Below are 18141 nucleotides of genomic sequence, written 5' to 3'. Positions count from 1 at the left end.
AGTTGGCAAAGACAATACTGGGCTCCGCTCTGCAGTTCTTCCTCTGCAGCAGCTGCTGCTCCCCATGTCCTGGCTTCTTTCAGCACTGTGGATCTGAGGGAAGTGGTGGCAGACAGGGGATAACATCCTCACTCTTTTGTTTTCTGGTCTTTTCACTTGTCAAGGTTTCTTCATCTGTCATGCAAGCTAGAAATATAAAGCAATTATTTAAAGAGCGAGAGTTTCTCATGCTATTTCTCCCTTCTAGTGGCTGAGGATATAGGAACATAACAAAAAATTGCAAAATTTGGCAAAAAAAGATCACCTTTGGCATTTCTTTTGCAGTTCAGACCTCTTTTTTTTTTTTTCACAACAGGGTGGTCTGTAGAAGAAGGTAATTGCATGTCTTAGCAAAACAAAAAGCTTTAGGAAAACACACATACTACTTCAAGGCAGTTACATCTATGTCCTTCGAAGCTTAAAAATTAAAAGTGATGCTCTGGGCAGGTGTCCCCAGGTGGTGGGAAAAGAACACATTAGATGCTCAGAGCAGCAGAGTGTGTTCACTTTTGTTAAATGTCTCTGGTGTTGTGCATGGTCCTCACCCCAACACCATACACATGTGCAGCAACCCCAAAGCAGCTGTAGGCGGGTTCTGCCTTCACAGGGTTTCAATGCAATGTTTGATATTTCCTGTATCATTTATACAAACACTATGAAAACCTAAAGAAACACACAGCAAATGACCTTTTTTCCCAGAGGGTTCTGCTTCCCTACAGGTTCTTCGTGATGGAGCAATGTGCATCAGCCTCTGACTGGCTGTTCGCCATCGGCCGACGTGAAAAGCCAGAAATCACACAGCAGCACTGTGATGAACACATGCACATAGTGCTCTGGTGCAACAGCCCTTAGTTAAAGTGCATTATTCTGTAGAATAATAAAATGGCAGAAAACCATCTGAGACACTGGAAATAACTCATTTCTATCTTACAGAGAACTGTTGAGCCACCAGAGCTATGGCCGACCTCCATCCCTTTAACCAGACACATTGCTCTTCTGGGGTTCTGCTGTTCAGATATTCATCTTTGCACTTCCTATTAGATTACTGAGCAGCCTGCAGTTTTGGGGTGGTTTTTTTAATTATTATTTCATTTTTATTTATTTTTTCCTCGTGAAAATGCACAGATGTTTGCAGTAGGCACATGGCACAATCGTCCCATTAACCATGGTGCTCCATGACCAACAACCCCAGAAACCTACAGCTCAGGCAGCACCAATGCCTGTAACGTCAGCACTCCTCCCTCTGGCCCCCTTTAGCTTCACCCAGCTGGTTTAAATAGCGAGGAGAAATTAAAATTCTTCAAGCCTTGCAGGATGTTTGGATTTCTGCCCTTTATTTCCACTTCTGTGAGCCACGGTTTGAAAATGTGCCCATGATTTATTCATTCCCCAGTCCTATTGCTGTGTACGGCAGCACCCAGGAGTGCCTGCTGAGCCCACAGCATTATGCCATGACCCGATGCTGAACATCCCTCGGGAATACAGGCACACGGTGAACAGCTCAGGGCTCTTTATTAGTTGATTTCAGGCGATCTTTCCTGTTTTACGGCACGACTCCTCCCCTCTTTCCAGATTTCTGCTATTCTTTCCTAATTCTAGTGATTTGAGAAATGACCTTTAACCCATGCAGTCTGCAGACTCCTAAAGGGGATAATTGAAATGCCACAGTAAACCAAAGGCAATAAAATATTATTTACCAGGCATAAAACTAAGGTTGGCCTTCCGCACAGCAACGAACCCCTTTATCTCTCCCTCCCCTTATACACCCACCTCCCACTCCGGGAGCCCGGTGCAGCACCTCATTTACCCGAGGAGCAAAGCCGGGATGCCCTATGGGGCGGCTCCCCTGCACCGGGCACCGAATGGAGCCGGAGTGTACGACTGCGGGCGGACAAGAGCCGGGGGCTTACGGATGGAGGGGGCTTTGCCCGGGGGCAGTGCGTACCTGGAGGGCTGCACCGCGGCGGGGGAACAGCTGCAGCGCCGGTGCGTGTGCTGCGGGGCTACGCCGCTCCCCTTCCCCCCGCCCCCTCCGTCCCCGTCGGACTGCAGAAAGGATTTTGCACTGCAATGCATTTGAAGGAGTGAAAGCATTTATCGATAGCGGGGCCGCTCTCGTTGCCTATTGGGGTTTCCCAGCGCTGCTCTGATAATGTCCCCCTGTCCCCGCGATCAGCGCCAGACTTGGGCGCAAGGCAGAACTTTTGGCCGAGGGCTGCGAAGCGGTGAAAGCGCTCTGAAGTACAAAGGGGCCGTGGAGCCCTCGTCGCCTTCATCTCTCATTGGTCCGTGCGTGATTGAACCCGAACAGCTTTGTCAACAACCTGCCAAATTTACAGCGGAAAAAGACGCTGGAAAAGGAGGAACCCGAAACGTCGAGCCCGTTCCGTCCCCCAGCGTTTGGCGAACGGTACTCGCAGTACGCGACGCTGTGTCACGCACCGCCACCGCAGCCCCCCCGGCCCGGCCATGTGCTCCGCGCACCGCCCGCACGTGGGGAGCCCCGCGGGTACCGACGAAGGAACCGTGGCACGGGGCACGCAACGCCCACCCGGCCCGGGGGGGGCTCCCTCGGACAGCACTCAGCTCTGCCGCGCGGTGTCAGCTCCGCGGGGCCCGACGGGCCACTCGGTGCGGTTCTCCCCCCCACGCCGCCCCGGTGCTGCAGCAGGGTCCCGCTCGCTGCCGTACAGCTTTAAAATGCAGCCCAGTCTGTAATAGGTCGGCTCCGAGCGCATGCGCTCCGCACAAAGTTTTTCAGCTGCCGTTGGCTTTCCAACTTTTTTTTCTTTTTTTTTTCTTTCTTTCTTTTTTTTTTTTTTTAAACACTTTTAAGCAGCGGGGCGAAGAGCAGCGAGGGAGAGAGCCGGGGGGAGCCGGGCAGCGCAGCGCAGCGCGGGGCCGCCTGCAGCCCCACTCGCTCCGCGCGTCCCTCGCTGCCCGGCGCCGCGATGGATTGGGGGAACCGCCGCCGCCGATCCTGAAGCCCCGGACTTTTCCCCTCCCCCTGCCCCTACTCGCCGTGCAGGAGCAGTCGCCCCTAAGACAGACACACGCGTGCACAAGGGCCCCCTCCCCCGATTCTGCAGAAACTTTCGGCTGTTGTTGTTGTTGGGATTTTTTATTATTATTATTTTTTTTTTTTCCTGGCATTTTTCTTCTCTGTGTAAAATGGAGGGAGGCAGCCCGAGGAACGCTCTGCAGCCGCGGACGCTCCGCGCCGCGCCGCCCGGCCTCTGAACGAGCGGAGCGGAGCGGAACGGAGGGGCGGGCGGGGAGCGGTGCACTGCTCCTCTCGTCTCCCCCCGCCCGGTGGGCGCGGAGCCGCCGGGGCCGGGAGCGCGGGGACCCCGCGGCGGCCCCACCTGGGCTCGGGCTGCCGGCACGGATCGTCGCCCGCGGCGCTTTCGCTGCCGCTTGTGAAGATTTTTATTTGCTTCCGCACAATCACGCCCACGGGCGCTGTGTGCGTGTGTGTTGGGTTGGCTTTTTTTTTTTTTTTTTTTTAGGAGGGGGGGCTTTTTTCTTTTTTTTTTTTTTCCTTTTTTTTTTTTTTTTCCTTTTTGCCTCTTTCTTCTTCTTCTGGTGGTGGAAAGCCCTAATTACTGTGATTGCTGATGGACCTTGGAAAGAAGGCTGCGCCGGTGCCCCGCTCCGCAGTCGGACCCGCTCGTCACCCGCCGCCCCCCGCCAGCCCCGCGGGCCCCCGCGCTCCCCCGGCAGCCGGAGGAGAGCGCCCGGCTCCCGCCCGCCAGGATCGGATCTCGCCTCGCCCTTTCCCCCTCATCTCCGCTTGGATTACAGCGCTGCCGCCGTTCGCTGATCCCGCGCCATGGAGGTGAGTCGGGAGCATTGCGGGGCGGCTCCGCGGGTTCCCTCAGCGGGGCTCACCTCCCCCCCCCCCCCCCGCAACCCCCCTTCCCCGCCTGGAAAAACCTCCTTTCTTTTCTTTCTTTCTATTTTTTTTCTTTTTTTTTCTTTTTTTTTCCACGCGGTGCCGCCGGTGGCTGCGCACCCGGTGCCCCATCCCGGCGGCGTTAAAGACATCGGCCCGAACTTCCCCAGCTTCCCCGCGGAGGATCGCTGTGGAGGAACCCGGCGCCGGCGCTCCGGTGCCTGTGCCTTTAAGGAACGCTGGCTGGGGGCCAGCCGAGGACCCGGAGTCAGCCCCCCACCCCCCCTACCCCTCCGCCCCCCTTTAACTTTATTCTAAGTTTCTGGAGATTATCACTCTGCATCTGCAGAGGGTCCCGCCTGGGGCAGAGCGGAGGATCGCGGCTCCTCGGGGTCCCCTCGGCGCTGCGAGGACTCCATGTTGGAGAGCCTTTTCCTTGTTTGTTTGTTTGTCGTTGGCAATTGTATGCTAACTCGGTGGGTCACCCAGAGTTCAGGCGGATCGAGCCCCGACGTTCCCCCGGGCTGCCGGGGCCGGAGGTGCGCGTCCTCCCTGGGGGCTTCCCGGCCCCGCGCACGGCGCTCCGAGGCGGCCGCCCCCTCTCCCCAGAGCCGCGATCACGGTGCCGCCCGCCCGCAGGTAGCAGCGCTGCCGGCGCTCCAGATGCCCTCGCTGCTCTCCAGACGCCCCATGTAAAACACGATCACAGGCGTAAAGCCGCCGCCTTCATCTCGGCAACGAGCGCGGGATCCGTATGGGGTGCATTAAATACCACAACCCGATCTCCGCGGCCCTACAAAGTTGAAAACGGTGCCTCGCGCTCCCGATGGCCAATCCCGCCGTGCTGCCGGCGAACCTTCTTTTTTTTTTTTTTTTTCCCTTTTTTTTTTCCTTTTTTTTTTTTTTTTTCCTTTTCCCTTTTTTGTTGTTGATGGCAGCCTGTCAGCTGCTGCGTGCAGCGGAGCCGAAACCCTGGGCGCAGGTGCCTCCTCCCACTCCGGGAGGGCGAGAAGAGCTCTGGGGGCAACGAGAGGTGCCGTCGGAGGACAGCGGCCGCCCGGCGCCCCCCGGGGGCTGCAGCGGCCGAGGCCGCCCCCTGTCGGGAGCGGAGCATCAGCGCTGTGGGCTGGGAGCTGCGGGGGGCACCGGACCTCCGGAACGGGGTAGGGAGGTACGAGGCTTTAGGCTCGCAGCCCGGCAGCTCCGAGCTGGGGTCCCGCTGCGGTCCGGTGTCTTCGAAGTTTTCAGGCTCGTGCAGCTCCGCGGCGTTTCTTTAGCGTTGTTATCTGAGGGATTCGTGGATGTAAAGAAATAAACCCCAAACCCACCCCTTGGTGTTCGCGGGCCGTAGAGAGCTCCCAGCACAGAGTGCTCAGCCCCGTTCCTTGCTCGTTATGTGGCTTTCGGACCTCTCCCGAGCCTCGTCCCGTCCGGAACGCAGCGAGGAGCGGGGCCGCTCTGTCGGGGCTGAGCCCCGCAGGATGGACGCGGCCGGGCCCGGTTCGCCTGGCTAAAGGCTTCAGGGTGATGGGAATGGCCCCTCCGCGTTCCGGAGCTCTCGTGGCAGCGATCGGTCCTCTTCTCCTGACCCTTTGCAAGCAAAAATAAATTAGAGTTAAGAACACCTTGGTTTCGGCATTGAGGGCTTTTTAAGAATGAATAGGGAGCCCCCAAGTGTCGAAATGTCTTTTTTTTTTTTTTTTTTTTTTTTCCTCCTTCCAAGGGGAGGGGAAATTAAAAAAAAAAAAAAAAAAAAAAAAAAAAAAAGCCAGAACCGTGAATGGCACTGGTTAGCGAGTTAAAGAGTCCCGCGTGAGGACGCAGACGGATCTGCGGGACCTGTCGGGGGAGCCTTGGTCTCCCGGGCCGGCAGCTTGCTCGCTGCTCGGGGCTGCGGGAACCGATCGGATCCGGCGTCGCCGTCGGGGTTGTCACCGCGCTGCCAGCGCCGAGCTCGGGGAGCGGAGGCTGCGGCGGGATGGCTTAGGGGTGCAGGCAGCGCCTTCCCCGGCCGGTGGGGGAGGGCCGGGTCCGGCACCCCCGTCCCCGTCCCGCTCGGGCTCTTTTTGCAAACCTGAAGCTGCTTTCCGCCGCCCGGGAGCGCTCCGTGTCCGCGGCGCTGGCTCCGGAGCGAGGAGCAATGGGGTAAAGCGCGGCCCGTGGGGTGCTGATCGCCCCGGGGTAGCGGGGAGGCTGGGCTGGGGTCCGCCGTGCCCGTCCCGTCCCGCCCCGGCGGGGTGCGGAGCGGTGCGGCCGCCCCGGGAAGGCGGTGTCCGGGGGTGGGGGCGCGGGGTGGCCCCGTCCGGCAGCAGCGCCGCGGCGGGGAGAAGGGCAGCGGAGGCAGCGCCGAGTTAAAAGGGGCCCGGGTACTTCCGTTGTTTAAACTTGAATGCTCGAAAATGGTCTGAGAAGCAATAAACAATCTGATCCTTTTTTCTCCCCCCTCTAGAAATCCACTGCAGTATTAATCCAAGGAGGTGCTCTGGGGACAGTTGGCAGCACAATGGCTTCTCAGTACCTCGTAGTGGCTCTGGCCATCTTCTCCTCTTGTACCCAGGTTGTAATAGAAGCCAGCTCTTGGTGGTAAGCATCTCGTGTCGGCGTGCTTATAAAAGGGGGAGCGAAGTTTTGCTCGATGGAACGTCTGTGTGCTTGGTGTGTACTTTGTTTCTGGGGGAGTAGTGCATGAGGGGACTGCCGGGAGCCGCGTTGGGATGTGCTGTGCTGGGGAATGGATGTGTTTCTGAAGCAAGAGCAGTCGTGTAGCAGCCCGTGCTGCAAAATACAGTTTTTTAGAATGCTGTAGATTCTCTATGGATTTCATCATCCTTAAATTTGTAGAATTGCTTCTCTTCTACAAGACTTGCTTCAGCTCCCTCAGATGTTTTGTATATGTGAGAGAAAGTACGGAATTACCCACAAGAACTTCTATGAAGTTAAAATTTAGATTCAAATTTTTCTGCAGCTTAAATGTTTCTAAGTATATTTTGTTACAAAGAAGAACATTTTATGTTTCTGCCTTGGCAACTTAACTATTCCTCAACCACATACGGTGTGGGGAGTCCTTGGAATAGGCGTTTTCTGCTCCTTTGGTTGATTCTTTTGGGATGTGAATCAATACTTTCTAACTAAAATGTATTGTGTAAGTGCTCCTGAAGGGCACTTAAAGAATTTAGAGGACAAAGTTGATTTTGTTTACAATGCTAATACTTCCATCTGTGCTCACGTGTGCATTGGGAAGGAGCTGGAAGCAGTATGCAACAAGTTGTGAACTTCTGCCTTCTGAAAGGTTTCCCTGCTTTTGTTAGAGCAGACAGAAATCCAGACTTACATCTAAAGTGTATGTTCATATGAAATGAGATCTAGGTGTTTTCTTTTGCTTTTTGCATTTTTTTGCTTTTTGCATTTTTCTGCCTTGCCATTGTTTGGGACTTCTGCTATTTTCCATGCGTCCATTTAAGTTAGAGAAGGATTGCCTGAATACGAGTCTTATTTCAGTCCATAATCTGTGGTGAGAGCCACATGCGTGGGAACTCATAAGCTCTGTTTTATACAGTCTCTAAAATAAAAGTTTCGTATTTATGTAATTTTTTTCCCTCACCTGCTAGCAAAAACGAGGAGTTACAGACTCAATGTTTGTAGGATATAGGATAGAGTTTGGTTTGGGATTTGTAGACTTTTGTTGTGTTTTCTTTTCTCTTTATTAACCCAAATCTTTCTTTACACAGGTCTTTAGGGATGAACCCTATGAACCCCATGAACCCTGTGCAGATGTCAGAGGTGTATATAATAGGAGCCCAGCCACTATGTAGCCAACTAGCAGGGCTTTCCCAAGGACAGAAGAAACTCTGCCAGTTGTATCAGGACCATATGCAGTTCATTGGAGAGGGTGCAAAGACCGGCATTAAGGAATGCCAGTATCAGTTCAGACATAGAAGATGGAATTGCAGCACTGTGGACAACAACTCTGTTTTTGGCAGAGTCATGCAGATAGGTAGGAAGCAACATCTTTATGATTAAACTCTTGTCTAAGGATATGTATGGCACATAATGTTCTGCATTTGAAGCTCTTGCCAGATTCTTACTGCATACTGTATACAACCAAATGTTTTTTAAAGTTGGCAAAGGAGTTGAATTATTTTTAGCCGGAGGTGATTTCCCACCACTGTCCAGCCATGTCTTTTGGAAAGCAAAGTAGGAATACACATCTGCATATGGGAATACATTAGAAAGGAAAATGGAGCCCTGAAACCTCCTTTAAAAAACCTAAGACAAAAAAAAAAAAAAAAAAAAAAAGCAAACAAAGAGAATTAAAACCAGCAGCGTCTTGTAAAATGAAAGATGTCCATGCTTAGCTCCAGAGTTAGTGGCTGCATAGTGAATTGCTCTTGGTCTGGAGGTTAAATGAAAATTGCTACTCTGTCTATTAGTGTTTATAGGCAATTCTTTCTTGCTTATTTCCAGATATGGTAACTTCTTTTTCTTTTTGAGAAAGTTAGATTTGTGTTAAAAATAACATAGTGGGATAATCTGCATGAAATCAGTTGTATCAAGGCCAAATTTGTGATTGCCCATGCAGGTCGTGTTTGCTTAAGCACAAAGCTGGTAGGAGGGACAGATTCCTGTGCAAATCTTACAATGATTTGGTGGGCACCCAACCCTTTCCCCATGAGATTGTCTTTGAAATGTGCTTCTCCAGTGCTCAAGTGCTGCCTGCTTGTCCCGTTGTTTAAGGACCACTGCGTATTTTAGCAGAGATGGCAAAAATTTAGCTGGTGCTACCAAACTGGGTGCGTGGTGGAACCTTCCTCTGACATTCCCACGTCAGATGTCAGATACTGTGCAGCAACAGGGAAAACTCAGTTTTTCTGAGTGACAGATAGGAGCTTCTGTGTGCTCTGTGATGAGTGTGCTGACAAATCCAGTGTTGCTTTTTACCTTTGAAACTGGATCAAAGCTGGTTTCGCTTGTGAATGGGGTAACTCCAGTAAAGATTGAAGGAATACCACTAATTCACGTTTGTTCTCTATTTTTTTTTTAGGAAGTATTTTTTATCTGGAGATTGTCAGATAAATAAAAGCAATGTATTATGTAAAAGTATCTAACTGGGGCAGCTGGTTTCAGACATACAACCTTCCTGAGGCTTTCTCCAAGCACAGTATTAACACCTCCCCATGGAGCATTTCCTTTTGGCCCAACCTGAGCAGAGATCTACAAGCATATGAAATGTGAAAGGAAACTTTTTCTGTTCTAATAAGCTAACAATTGCCAGTTAAGTAATCTGTTTGAAAATTGGGCCTTAGTCCCTCAGCCCTTATTTGTTATTCAAGCAAGTGAAAATGAGCTCAAGGGGACTGCTGGTATGAAGAAATGTGCGGGATTGGGCCCGTGATTGTGGTGTCTGTCTATGAAATAGGAGTTTCTGCCCTCACTGAGTATGATGGATCTATTTAGAGGTGGTTTCTTTCAAGTTAAATAACTTTGCCGCACCCTTCTCCTGGATATGACTGTATTAGCTGATGTCTACACAGCAATTTATCATGTAATTAAGCCACTTATTCTAATTGCAGATGGAAGCAAGGTTAATAGCCATATTCAAGAGTTAAAGATCCTAAAGAGTGTATTCATGGAGAACAAGAAAGGTGTTGTCGGTGCCAGTGCTATTATTTCATGCTGACCTTCGGTAATGACCAGCTGCTGGTCTCTGAGTGGAAGGAAAAATGGGCACTTTTCAAGCCTGATCCAATTTAACTCCGCCTGCCTTACGCTGGCTTGTCGAGGGCTGTCAGCTCTTCCCTGCGCTCACCAACGTGAGAAGGTTGTGGTGCACGTAGTCTGGGAGGGTTTTGTCACTGGGGCTCGGGCTGTTGCTGTTGTGCACAGAATGCCTGAGCAGAGCACTGACTGACAGCGCAGTAATTACCGCTGCTCATAAATGGACAGTCTTTCTTCCAGGATTTATCTGGCAAAGTTAGCTAAAGCTGTACAAATAAACCCAGCGCTGGGTTTGGAAACTCGCTCTGTGGCTTATTGAACTGCAGCTTCAGGGCTTTTGTTCTTCACTGCTCTCCATCGCTGATGGCCCCAGGTCAGGCGCGGTCCTTGCTGCCATCTCCTGGGCCCAGGGCTGGCAGTGCTGGGGCTGCAGACAGTAAAGTGCTAACGTGAGGGAAAAGAGCTTTGTCCTCCCCCCAGCTCGGTGTGCTGGGGTCTGAGCTATTCATGCTGAATGCTTTTCAAATACAGGACAAAGAACATTTTGTATCTTATGGTCAGGTATTAAAAAAAAAAAAAAAAAAAAAACCAAAAAAAAACCTGTTCTGTTCTCGCAGACTTATTCATATCAAGTGTAAGGCTCAGCTCCTTGCTCTGTGGGTGGCTTCCTACAGAGTGTGTATGTTGAACAGTTCCATTTCTATGTGTTATATATATGGGAGAGAAGGGACTCGGACGTGTTTGGAATGTGTGTTTCCTTGCCATGGCTACAATAGAGAGAAATGCTTGGCTGTGGGAAAAGACAGGTTTGACAGTGAAGGAAAGCACAGTTGTGCCTAAAGACTTTAACAAAAAGAAAAAAAAAAAAAAAAAAAAAGGAAAAAAAAAAAAGGAAAAAATTCAGAGCAACTCATCCACGTAGAATCATCACCCTTCCTGTGTTTGTGGGGTCGATGACTTTAAGCCGTGCTGGATTGCAGCCTGGGGAAATCTGCTTCAGCACTTGATGCTGCTTTATAGTTTGCTTAAGGGAGAAAGGTGCGGGCAACTCTCCTTTCTGTACCCCAGCCTTTCCTTCTGTGTCCCACTAAGAGCAAATTCTTTAAAACACGCTCCAAGATAATAATGAATATTAGTTAAAAAAAAAAAAAAAGCCAGCTTTGTGGGTTTAAATCCTGCAATAAACAGCATAGTTAATCATGTGAAAGCACGAGCTAACTAAACATGAAAAAGAATAAAATGGAAAGGAAGAGGCGAGTCCTGTGGTCCAAAGCAGACCATGATTCTTTCCTCTAAATCTAGTGGAAATTTTGCTTAAGGAATTAATCCAAAAATGTGCGTTACAGAGCAAGTGGGAACATTAAAATCTGTATGAGGTTCCCCTTGCTATAGTTTGCAGTAAATGTAAGGCGTAAGTCAGCACATAAAGCCAAATCTTTTTTAACTGAAAAGGCCACTCCTGTAACCCTTTACACCCATAATTCATGTAAGTACTTCCCCAGGCAGGTGTCTGGGAAAATACAGCATTGTAAGTAGGGGGCAAAGTGCTTCTCATCTTCCTTAAAGCTGATCTTTCCCAACATAAGACTTCTGATTTTTCCCGTTTAAAAACAGCATCTATTACTAGAATTAATCCAGTGGATGACAGCTGTTATATTAACAAAGCTGCTCTGAGTGTGGTGTCATCTTGATGTTAAATATGGACCAGATTGTGAATTATTTATGTTCCAGAAGTGCTCGAAAGCTCCTATTAAGTTTGATCTGGCATGGTAGGCCTTGTACTAACAGTTTTTGCCTCAAAATGTTGCTGCCTAAATACATATGATACGTCCAAAATGCAGCCTCTTAAAGACTTAGTTTTACAGAGTCCCATGCTGTTCCCTGAGAAACTTGTAAAAGTAAGATTAGAAACAAACTTGACTTATTGATCAGACCAAAGATTGGGAATAGAACTTAGAAAAATGGAAAATGAAAAAATTATATTTAGTCTATTCTTAGTCATTCTGTGAATCCTTCTTGGAAAAGATCCAGTGCAATGCTGTTTCCTAAGATGAAAAGCAAACTGCAAGTGGGTTTTCTGGTGCAAGTTTTGTGGGGTTTTTTGTTTTGTTTGTTGGTTTTGTTTTTATTGTGCTGTTTTTGAAAGCCCTTCTAGATGTTGTCAGAATTTGTTGGATCTTTGGAAAAGAGAGAGGGGAATTCAGGCTCTAAATGAAGGTGGGTTTAGACATTGTTTGAGGGTGATACTTGGCCATGCCTTGCATTGTGGATATTGTGCGTTTTTCTTCCCAACATTTGAATCTTGAGGTTTTCAATTTCCACTTTAGCATCTCAGGTACAGGAGAAAACTTTCATAGCCAGCTGGTGCCAAGGCTTTTTCTTCCCTGTAATTTGTAAAAGTGATTGTTCTTGCGTTCACTTACCTACATGCATGGGATCTGGAGCAGCGCAGGTTGGTGCTGGATGTCAGCAGTGCTCTGCAGAAGAGCACAGCTGATGCACAGGGCAAGGAGCAGCATGCAACTCTGCCACATGTTTACTTTTGTTAGCAGGAAGCTTTGCAAAATGCTATAACTTTAAATAAATTGGAACTAGTGGGTGAAGTGCCTAAATCGTCTTTGAGAAGCAATAATTTAGGAATCAGACTTTTTCAAATTTGCATTTGCCTTGTCTCTTTTTCCAGAGGGCCGGGCGACTGCTACCCTCCTGTCCCTGGAGGCAGGGCTGCTCTGCCATGTCGCTCCTCTGGGCACCAACGAGCAGCAGCCCCTGCTCCTCATAAGCACCCGGTGCACTCCCGTGGTTTGGGGGATATGGTATTCACTTGGGTTTTTCGGTTTTTTGAAGGAGCACAATTCAGGGTTACTTTATGCTCTGGGAGGCAAATGAATGTTGGAGGCTCCTGGATGGCTCCTTCAATTGGATGAGCTGGAACAGTGCACTTAAGCCTTCCTGTAATGCACTTCTTCTTTCCACACAGGCAGCCGGGAGACGGCGTTCACCTACGCAGTGAGCGCGGCCGGGGTGGTCAACGCCATGAGCCGGGCATGCCGGGAGGGCGAGCTCTCCTCTTGTGGCTGCAGCCGGGCCGCACGGCCCAAGGACCTGCCCCGGGACTGGTTGTGGGGCGGCTGCGGGGATAACATCGAGTACGGATACCGCTTTGCCAAGGAGTTTGTTGACGCCCGGGAACGGGAGAGAGTTTACCAGAGAGGCTCATACGAGAGCGCTCGGATCATGATGAACCTACACAACAATGAGGCTGGGAGGAGAGTAAGTGCCTCTGTCTTTTCGAGTCCCTCCTTCTGGGGAAGGTTTGGCTGGTCACCTGCCACCAAGGCTTCTCTGTTCTGATGCATGAGACAAGAAAATGGAAAAGGCAGGTATAGGTGGCTGGAGAGCGTATGCATTCATGTTGTTCCTCGTTGGCTTTCCCATGGAGCACTGGAACTGCAATGCATTGTGTTTTCTTCCACAGTGGATCACCAGCAGTGCCCAGCTCACTGCATGTTTTATTGGTTTGTGTTTCCAATCGGTACCGTGTGTGCTGGGGGCTTGTTATTTGTCTGGAACAGTGCTGCAGGATTATTCCCACTTTTTATTTCCTGCTTTGAGAAGATGTGAAAAGCTTCTCCATATTATGAGAAAACATCATCTTCTATGGTTAAACATGTCTTTATGGTTTCTTTAATCTCAAAAAATGCCTTAAATGAATGGGTGTAATCTTTTTCTTTTTTAATAGTCTGAATATGAAGAGCCAAAGTCATTATTTTCCTAGAGCTTTGACATGCCAGACATAGTTGGCTGGGGATTTTTCACTTGTGTTCTAAGGTGAAGTAGGATGAAAGATAATTGAAAATTAATAGTATTTAAATGTGAGAGGAGGGTGTCTGAAAGCAGTGGACAGGCCAATTTACCATTACTGAGAAGAAAAATGACACATTCACAGTTGCTAATGGAGACTCTAGCAGTTTCTCCTTCCTTAGCCTCATGTTTGCGGTGCCATTTGGCAGCACTAAGACTTTCTGTAACTGCTGGGTGGAAGTTGTCTATGGTATCATCTAATGTGTCAGACACCAGGATTTTTGGGTTGATGTCAACAGCGACTCTTATTTCTATTTGTACAGGGCAAACGACTGATATTTCTTTGCCAAGGCTTTGTAAAGAGGATATTGCTGTGTAGCTCTGTCTTCCACCCATAGGTGTTTGGGGGTTTCTTTTTGGATGAAGTCTCTCTTGCAGAACAGTATTTGGGATAGGGGGATGATGCTGAGCCAAGAGTAGACAATTGGCTGCAGCTGAGTCAGGAACAAGCGGAATCTTAACTCTTTCCCTAATTGCAGCCTCAAGCCGAGATCAATAGAGAGGGTAACTCGGATAGAAAATAAAGGGATGTTTTACATTTCTCAATGAAACAGCAAAATCTTTCTCTGGCACAAGAGAGAATTCCTAAAATTTGAATGCAGCGTGACTGATGCTGCTGTCTGCTCGATGCGTGTGTTGCTACATCTGTCTGTGTGGTGAAGTCAGGGGGCTTGAGAGAGCTCTCTCCCCTCCCCTGCCCCTTTGTCTGGGTTAACAGGATGCAAGGAGTGCGTGGTGTGTATGCGCTTTCTGCCCTCCCACCCTATTGCAGCAGGAAGGAGAGTGCCAGAGTGAATGCTGTGAGGTGTGAAGGGGAAGGGGACAGAGTGCAGGAAAAGAGGGGAATGAATACTGCCGCAGCCATGCTAATCGTTCACCTTCCTTTTTGCTTTTTACTCTGCCTTCTCCAGACTGTATACAACCTGGCTGACGTGGCCTGTAAGTGCCACGGTGTCTCTGGTTCCTGTAGCCTGAAGACCTGTTGGCTTCAGCTTGCCGATTTCCGCAAAGTAGGCGATGCCCTGAAGGAGAAATACGATAGTGCCGCTGCCATGAAACTCAACAGCCGGGGCAAGCTGGTGCAGATGAACAGCCGCTTCAATGCACCCACCATCCATGACCTGATCTACATCGATCCCAGCCCTGACTACTGCATGCGCAATGAGAGCACTGGGTCCCTGGGCACCCAGGGCCGCCTTTGCAATAAGACCTCAGAGGGCATGGACGGCTGTGAACTGATGTGCTGCGGCCGGGGGTACGACCAGTTCAAGACGGTGCAGCGAGAGCGCTGCCACTGCAAGTTCCACTGGTGCTGCTATGTGAAATGCAAGTTGTGCACAGAGATCGTGGACCAGTTTGTGTGCAAATAGGAGATGGACGAGGTGGGAGGAACTGCAGCCACCTGCCTGTGAGGGGTGTGGGCCCCTCACCCCTTCCACAGGACTTTTTCTGCTTTATTTATAGAGTCCAGTGAGTTGTTGTCTTCTTCTTAAAAAAAAAAAAAAAAAAGAAAAAAAAAAAAAAGAAAGAAAGAAAAAAAAAAAAAAAAAAAAGGGCGGGGGAAGGAAAAAGGGAAAAAAAAAGAAAAAAAAAAAGAAAAAAAAATATAAAGATTGCAAAGAGAAGTGCCTGGAACCCTCTCTATGTCCATCCCAGAACTGTGTGCGTCTTATATTTTGGTGATAACAGGGGAGAACATGAGAATATTTATTTTACAAAGTAAAACAAACAAACAAAAAAAACTTTTGAAAACAATAGAGTAGCTTGAGAGGAAAATCCAACATATCCTAATTAAGTCCCACGGGGCATAATACATGTGCAGTAGGCAGAGCAACCATGTAATGTGCTTGGGGCGTTAGAACCATCCCTATGGATGTGAGGAACACACAGACCTGTCCATGACTTTTGGTTTCAGATGCTAGAAGTTGTCAGAATGAGGTATAGAAAGCTGTTCAGTACAACTGGGGCTCTGTAAATAAGGGGTTGTGTATTCAACACAAAGTGCAGTGTCAGTTGCATATCTGAATGCGCTCGCGTAAGTAAGTGGTGTCATTGGAGGGTAAAGAGCAAAGAATCATAAAGGCTTCAACTGCGCTATTCATTGAATTTAGTTCCAGAACCTAACGAGACCAAAAAAAGCAAAAAAGACACACATACAGAAAAAATCTGCCTTGATGCATAGCAAAATATTCCCCAAAGGAGAAATTGACCTTATTAGCTAATTGTGGTGTTGGAGTATCTCATCTCGCAGAGCAGCATTTCAAGAGCCGGTGCGATGGTGGCTGCGCAGGGCACGGCAGCCCGGTGGGAGGGAGGCTGCATGCTCACAGGCTGGGAAGCTTTGAGCTTGCCGAGCTGCAGTCTCCCAGCCTGGAAAGGCCTTTGAAAACAGAATTCCTCAAATTTGAAAATGCCTTAAAAATGGTGTAATAGCTGGCTATCTTTCGAAACACAGCTTGACAAAGAACTCCTCTAATTTTATGAGAGAAAATAAATCATTAGATATCCACTCTTGGAATGATTGATTTTTATTATTTTGTTGCAGATTTTGGGAACGCTTTCACTCAGAGAGACAATAGTTTCATACTTTAATAACACTAACCAGCTATTATAGTTCAAGGAAATGTTGCAGCGATACCAAATTTATCATCCTATGTCTTTAATACACATGCTTTAGATAATATATTGCAGATATACACTACAACTGTTCAGACTGTACTTGAGCAGTTACATATATATGGGAAAACTGTGGTCTGCTGGTGTCTGATATTTCAAAGCTTTTTGTACGTATATATTTTAATGATTTAGGAAATAATAAAACTTCAAATTACAGGGGCAATTCATCCCCCCATTTTTTTTTTCAGATCTCTTCAGGTTGGTCAGTGATTCTAATGTTTTTGGTGTTAAAAAATATTTTTGAAAAGCTTTTATAATTCAAAGAAGTAAGCCTCTTCCTAGCCTCAGGATGCTCTTGGGCTGTTGCTAGAGGCAGCACCCTGCACTTGAATTGATACCGGTCTGCTGATTACTTCCATTTCACTTACATTTTAAGGGGCAATATTGATCGTTACTGAAAGGAAAAACACCTTAAAACTCTAAAACGTGCTGCATTTGGCCCTTGGGTTTTAGTCTTGAAATGGGAATTATTTGATGAACAATCCGCGTTTGCCCCGGTGCTGTGTGTTTACACAGGGTTTCCTCATTGGTTCAGATGCCTCTTTCCACCTTGATCCCATGCAAAAAGTTCAAGAAATTGATTTTGCAGATACCAAGTGAGGAAAATCTTTCACTTTAGCCTAGTTGTACTAAAGCCTTAACTTTTCACAAGCCTATAAGCTGTATCATTAAGTTCATCTTGATCATTTATCAGCTTCTTAAATGGCGCTTTATTGCTCTTAATTTATTGTACGAGGACATATTTACCCTTCATCTTCAGATGTTTGCAAAGACTATCTTTAAAGTAAGATAAATAAATAAAGCACTAACTCATTGAATATGTCACTTTTGGTTTTCATTATACAAAAACTATGATCATTTTTTTCATTTGCTGAGTCACCTCTTGTTCCTTTTTATTGACTTCTGTCCAAGCAGAACTGAATCTCGTGATCCTAGCTATTAAAACACTATTTAATGTAAAATATTTTACTTGTCATTCAGATATGTAAATCTTCTATGTCCTTTCCTCTGTTCTGTACATTTAATGTACATATTTCTGTCTCGCGTGATTTGTATATTTCACTGTTTTTTTTTTAAAAAGAAAGGATTATACCATAATGGAAGATAGACTATAAAATAAAACTTTGGTTGTATATTGGGAAGTGGTTTTAATTATCTTTCAGAAGAGGATTTAAAACAATGAACAGAGCTGATTTTTAAATTTACTACGTGGTAAAACAGGGAAGGGGTTGTTTGCCAAACATACAAAATACATCTCGAAATTTTATTTCTATATTAAGAAAGCATACAGATGTAACTACTTTTTAAACAGAAGAAAAAGATATATCCAAGCCCCATCCCTATGAAATGGAAAACAGTTCAGAGATGGGTGAAGGGCTTCAGTGTGAATGCTGCTCCCATGGCTTGCCGTAGTCCTGGGCAGCGGAACTTCCTTGTGCAACGGCAGCAATGGCAGCAGGAGCATCCTGTGGTTTCTGAGGGGAATAAGATTTCAGGACTGGGCTTTGTCCGGTTTGAGCCGTGTGTGTGGTTTGTGGGGTGAGGTTGCAGGCCGCAGCCTGGTGGCGCGGGGCTGGCATGGTGACACGCGCTTGTTGGTCCTCAGACTTCCTGCCATGAGCGGGTGTGAGCGTGGAAAACAGGGAGGCCTTAAAAAAGGCAAAATGTAGCGAGGGACCAGGCTCAAGGTAGAAAATGAAAAGCAATGTAAAAAACAACCTTCTGCTTTGGGATTGCCTTTTCTTTGAACTGATATCCCCAATAAGTCACCATTTTGTTCTGCTTATACAGATCTTGATGAATTAATGACCTGTTCTACCTCTCTTCCGCTGCTTCTCTTCTTCTCTTCTTTTTTTTTTTTTTTTTTTTTTTGTCCCTTCTTTTTCTTCTTCTTTTTCTGTCTTCTTCCTTTTTTTTTTTTTTTTTTTTTTTTGCCCAAGGATAACCTTCTA

At 47.8% G+C, this 18141-nt stretch overlaps 1 protein-coding gene across 4 annotated transcripts; it reads left to right on the top strand.

Moving 5' to 3' along the window:
• Positions 1-3617: 3617 nt before the first annotated feature.
• On the top strand, positions 3618-17322 carry WNT5A (Wnt family member 5A). 4 transcript variants are annotated; one of them, XM_085235770.1, is made up of 5 exons: positions 3618-3877; positions 6384-6517; positions 7663-7928; positions 12630-12922; positions 14425-17322. In XM_085235770.1, exons 1-5 carry the CDS (start codon positions 3872-3874, stop codon positions 14881-14883), a joined length of 1158 nt encoding a protein of 385 aa, XP_085091896.1. In that variant the 5' UTR covers positions 3618-3871; the 3' UTR covers positions 14884-17322. The 4 variants fall into 4 exon arrangements, with proteins under 4 accessions (XP_085091896.1, XP_085091895.1, XP_085091897.1 ...); XM_085235769.1 differs by lacking the exon at positions 3618-3877 and adding an exon at positions 4898-5105; XM_085235771.1 differs by lacking the exon at positions 3618-3877 and adding an exon at positions 5734-6079.
• Positions 17323-18141: the final 819 nt, after the last annotated feature.

Source organism: Meleagris gallopavo, chromosome 14 (assembly GCF_905368555.1).
Source record: "Meleagris gallopavo chromosome 14, MGAL_WU_HG_1.1, whole genome shotgun sequence".
NCBI lineage: Eukaryota > Metazoa > Chordata > Aves > Galliformes > Phasianidae > Meleagris > Meleagris gallopavo.
Note: the sequence above shows the minus strand (reverse complement) of the source record. Positions and strands in the feature narration are given on the sequence as shown.

Excerpts from the sequence above, each read along its gene's own strand:
- WNT5A (XM_085235770.1), top strand. Across the intron at positions 7,929-12,629 it reads TGGCAGAGTCATGCAGATAG|GCAGCCGGGAGACGGCGTTC; the intron begins GTAGGAAGCAAC and ends CTTTCCACACAG. Across the intron at positions 12,923-14,424 it reads ACAATGAGGCTGGGAGGAGA|ACTGTATACAACCTGGCTGA; the intron begins GTAAGTGCCTCT and ends TGCCTTCTCCAG.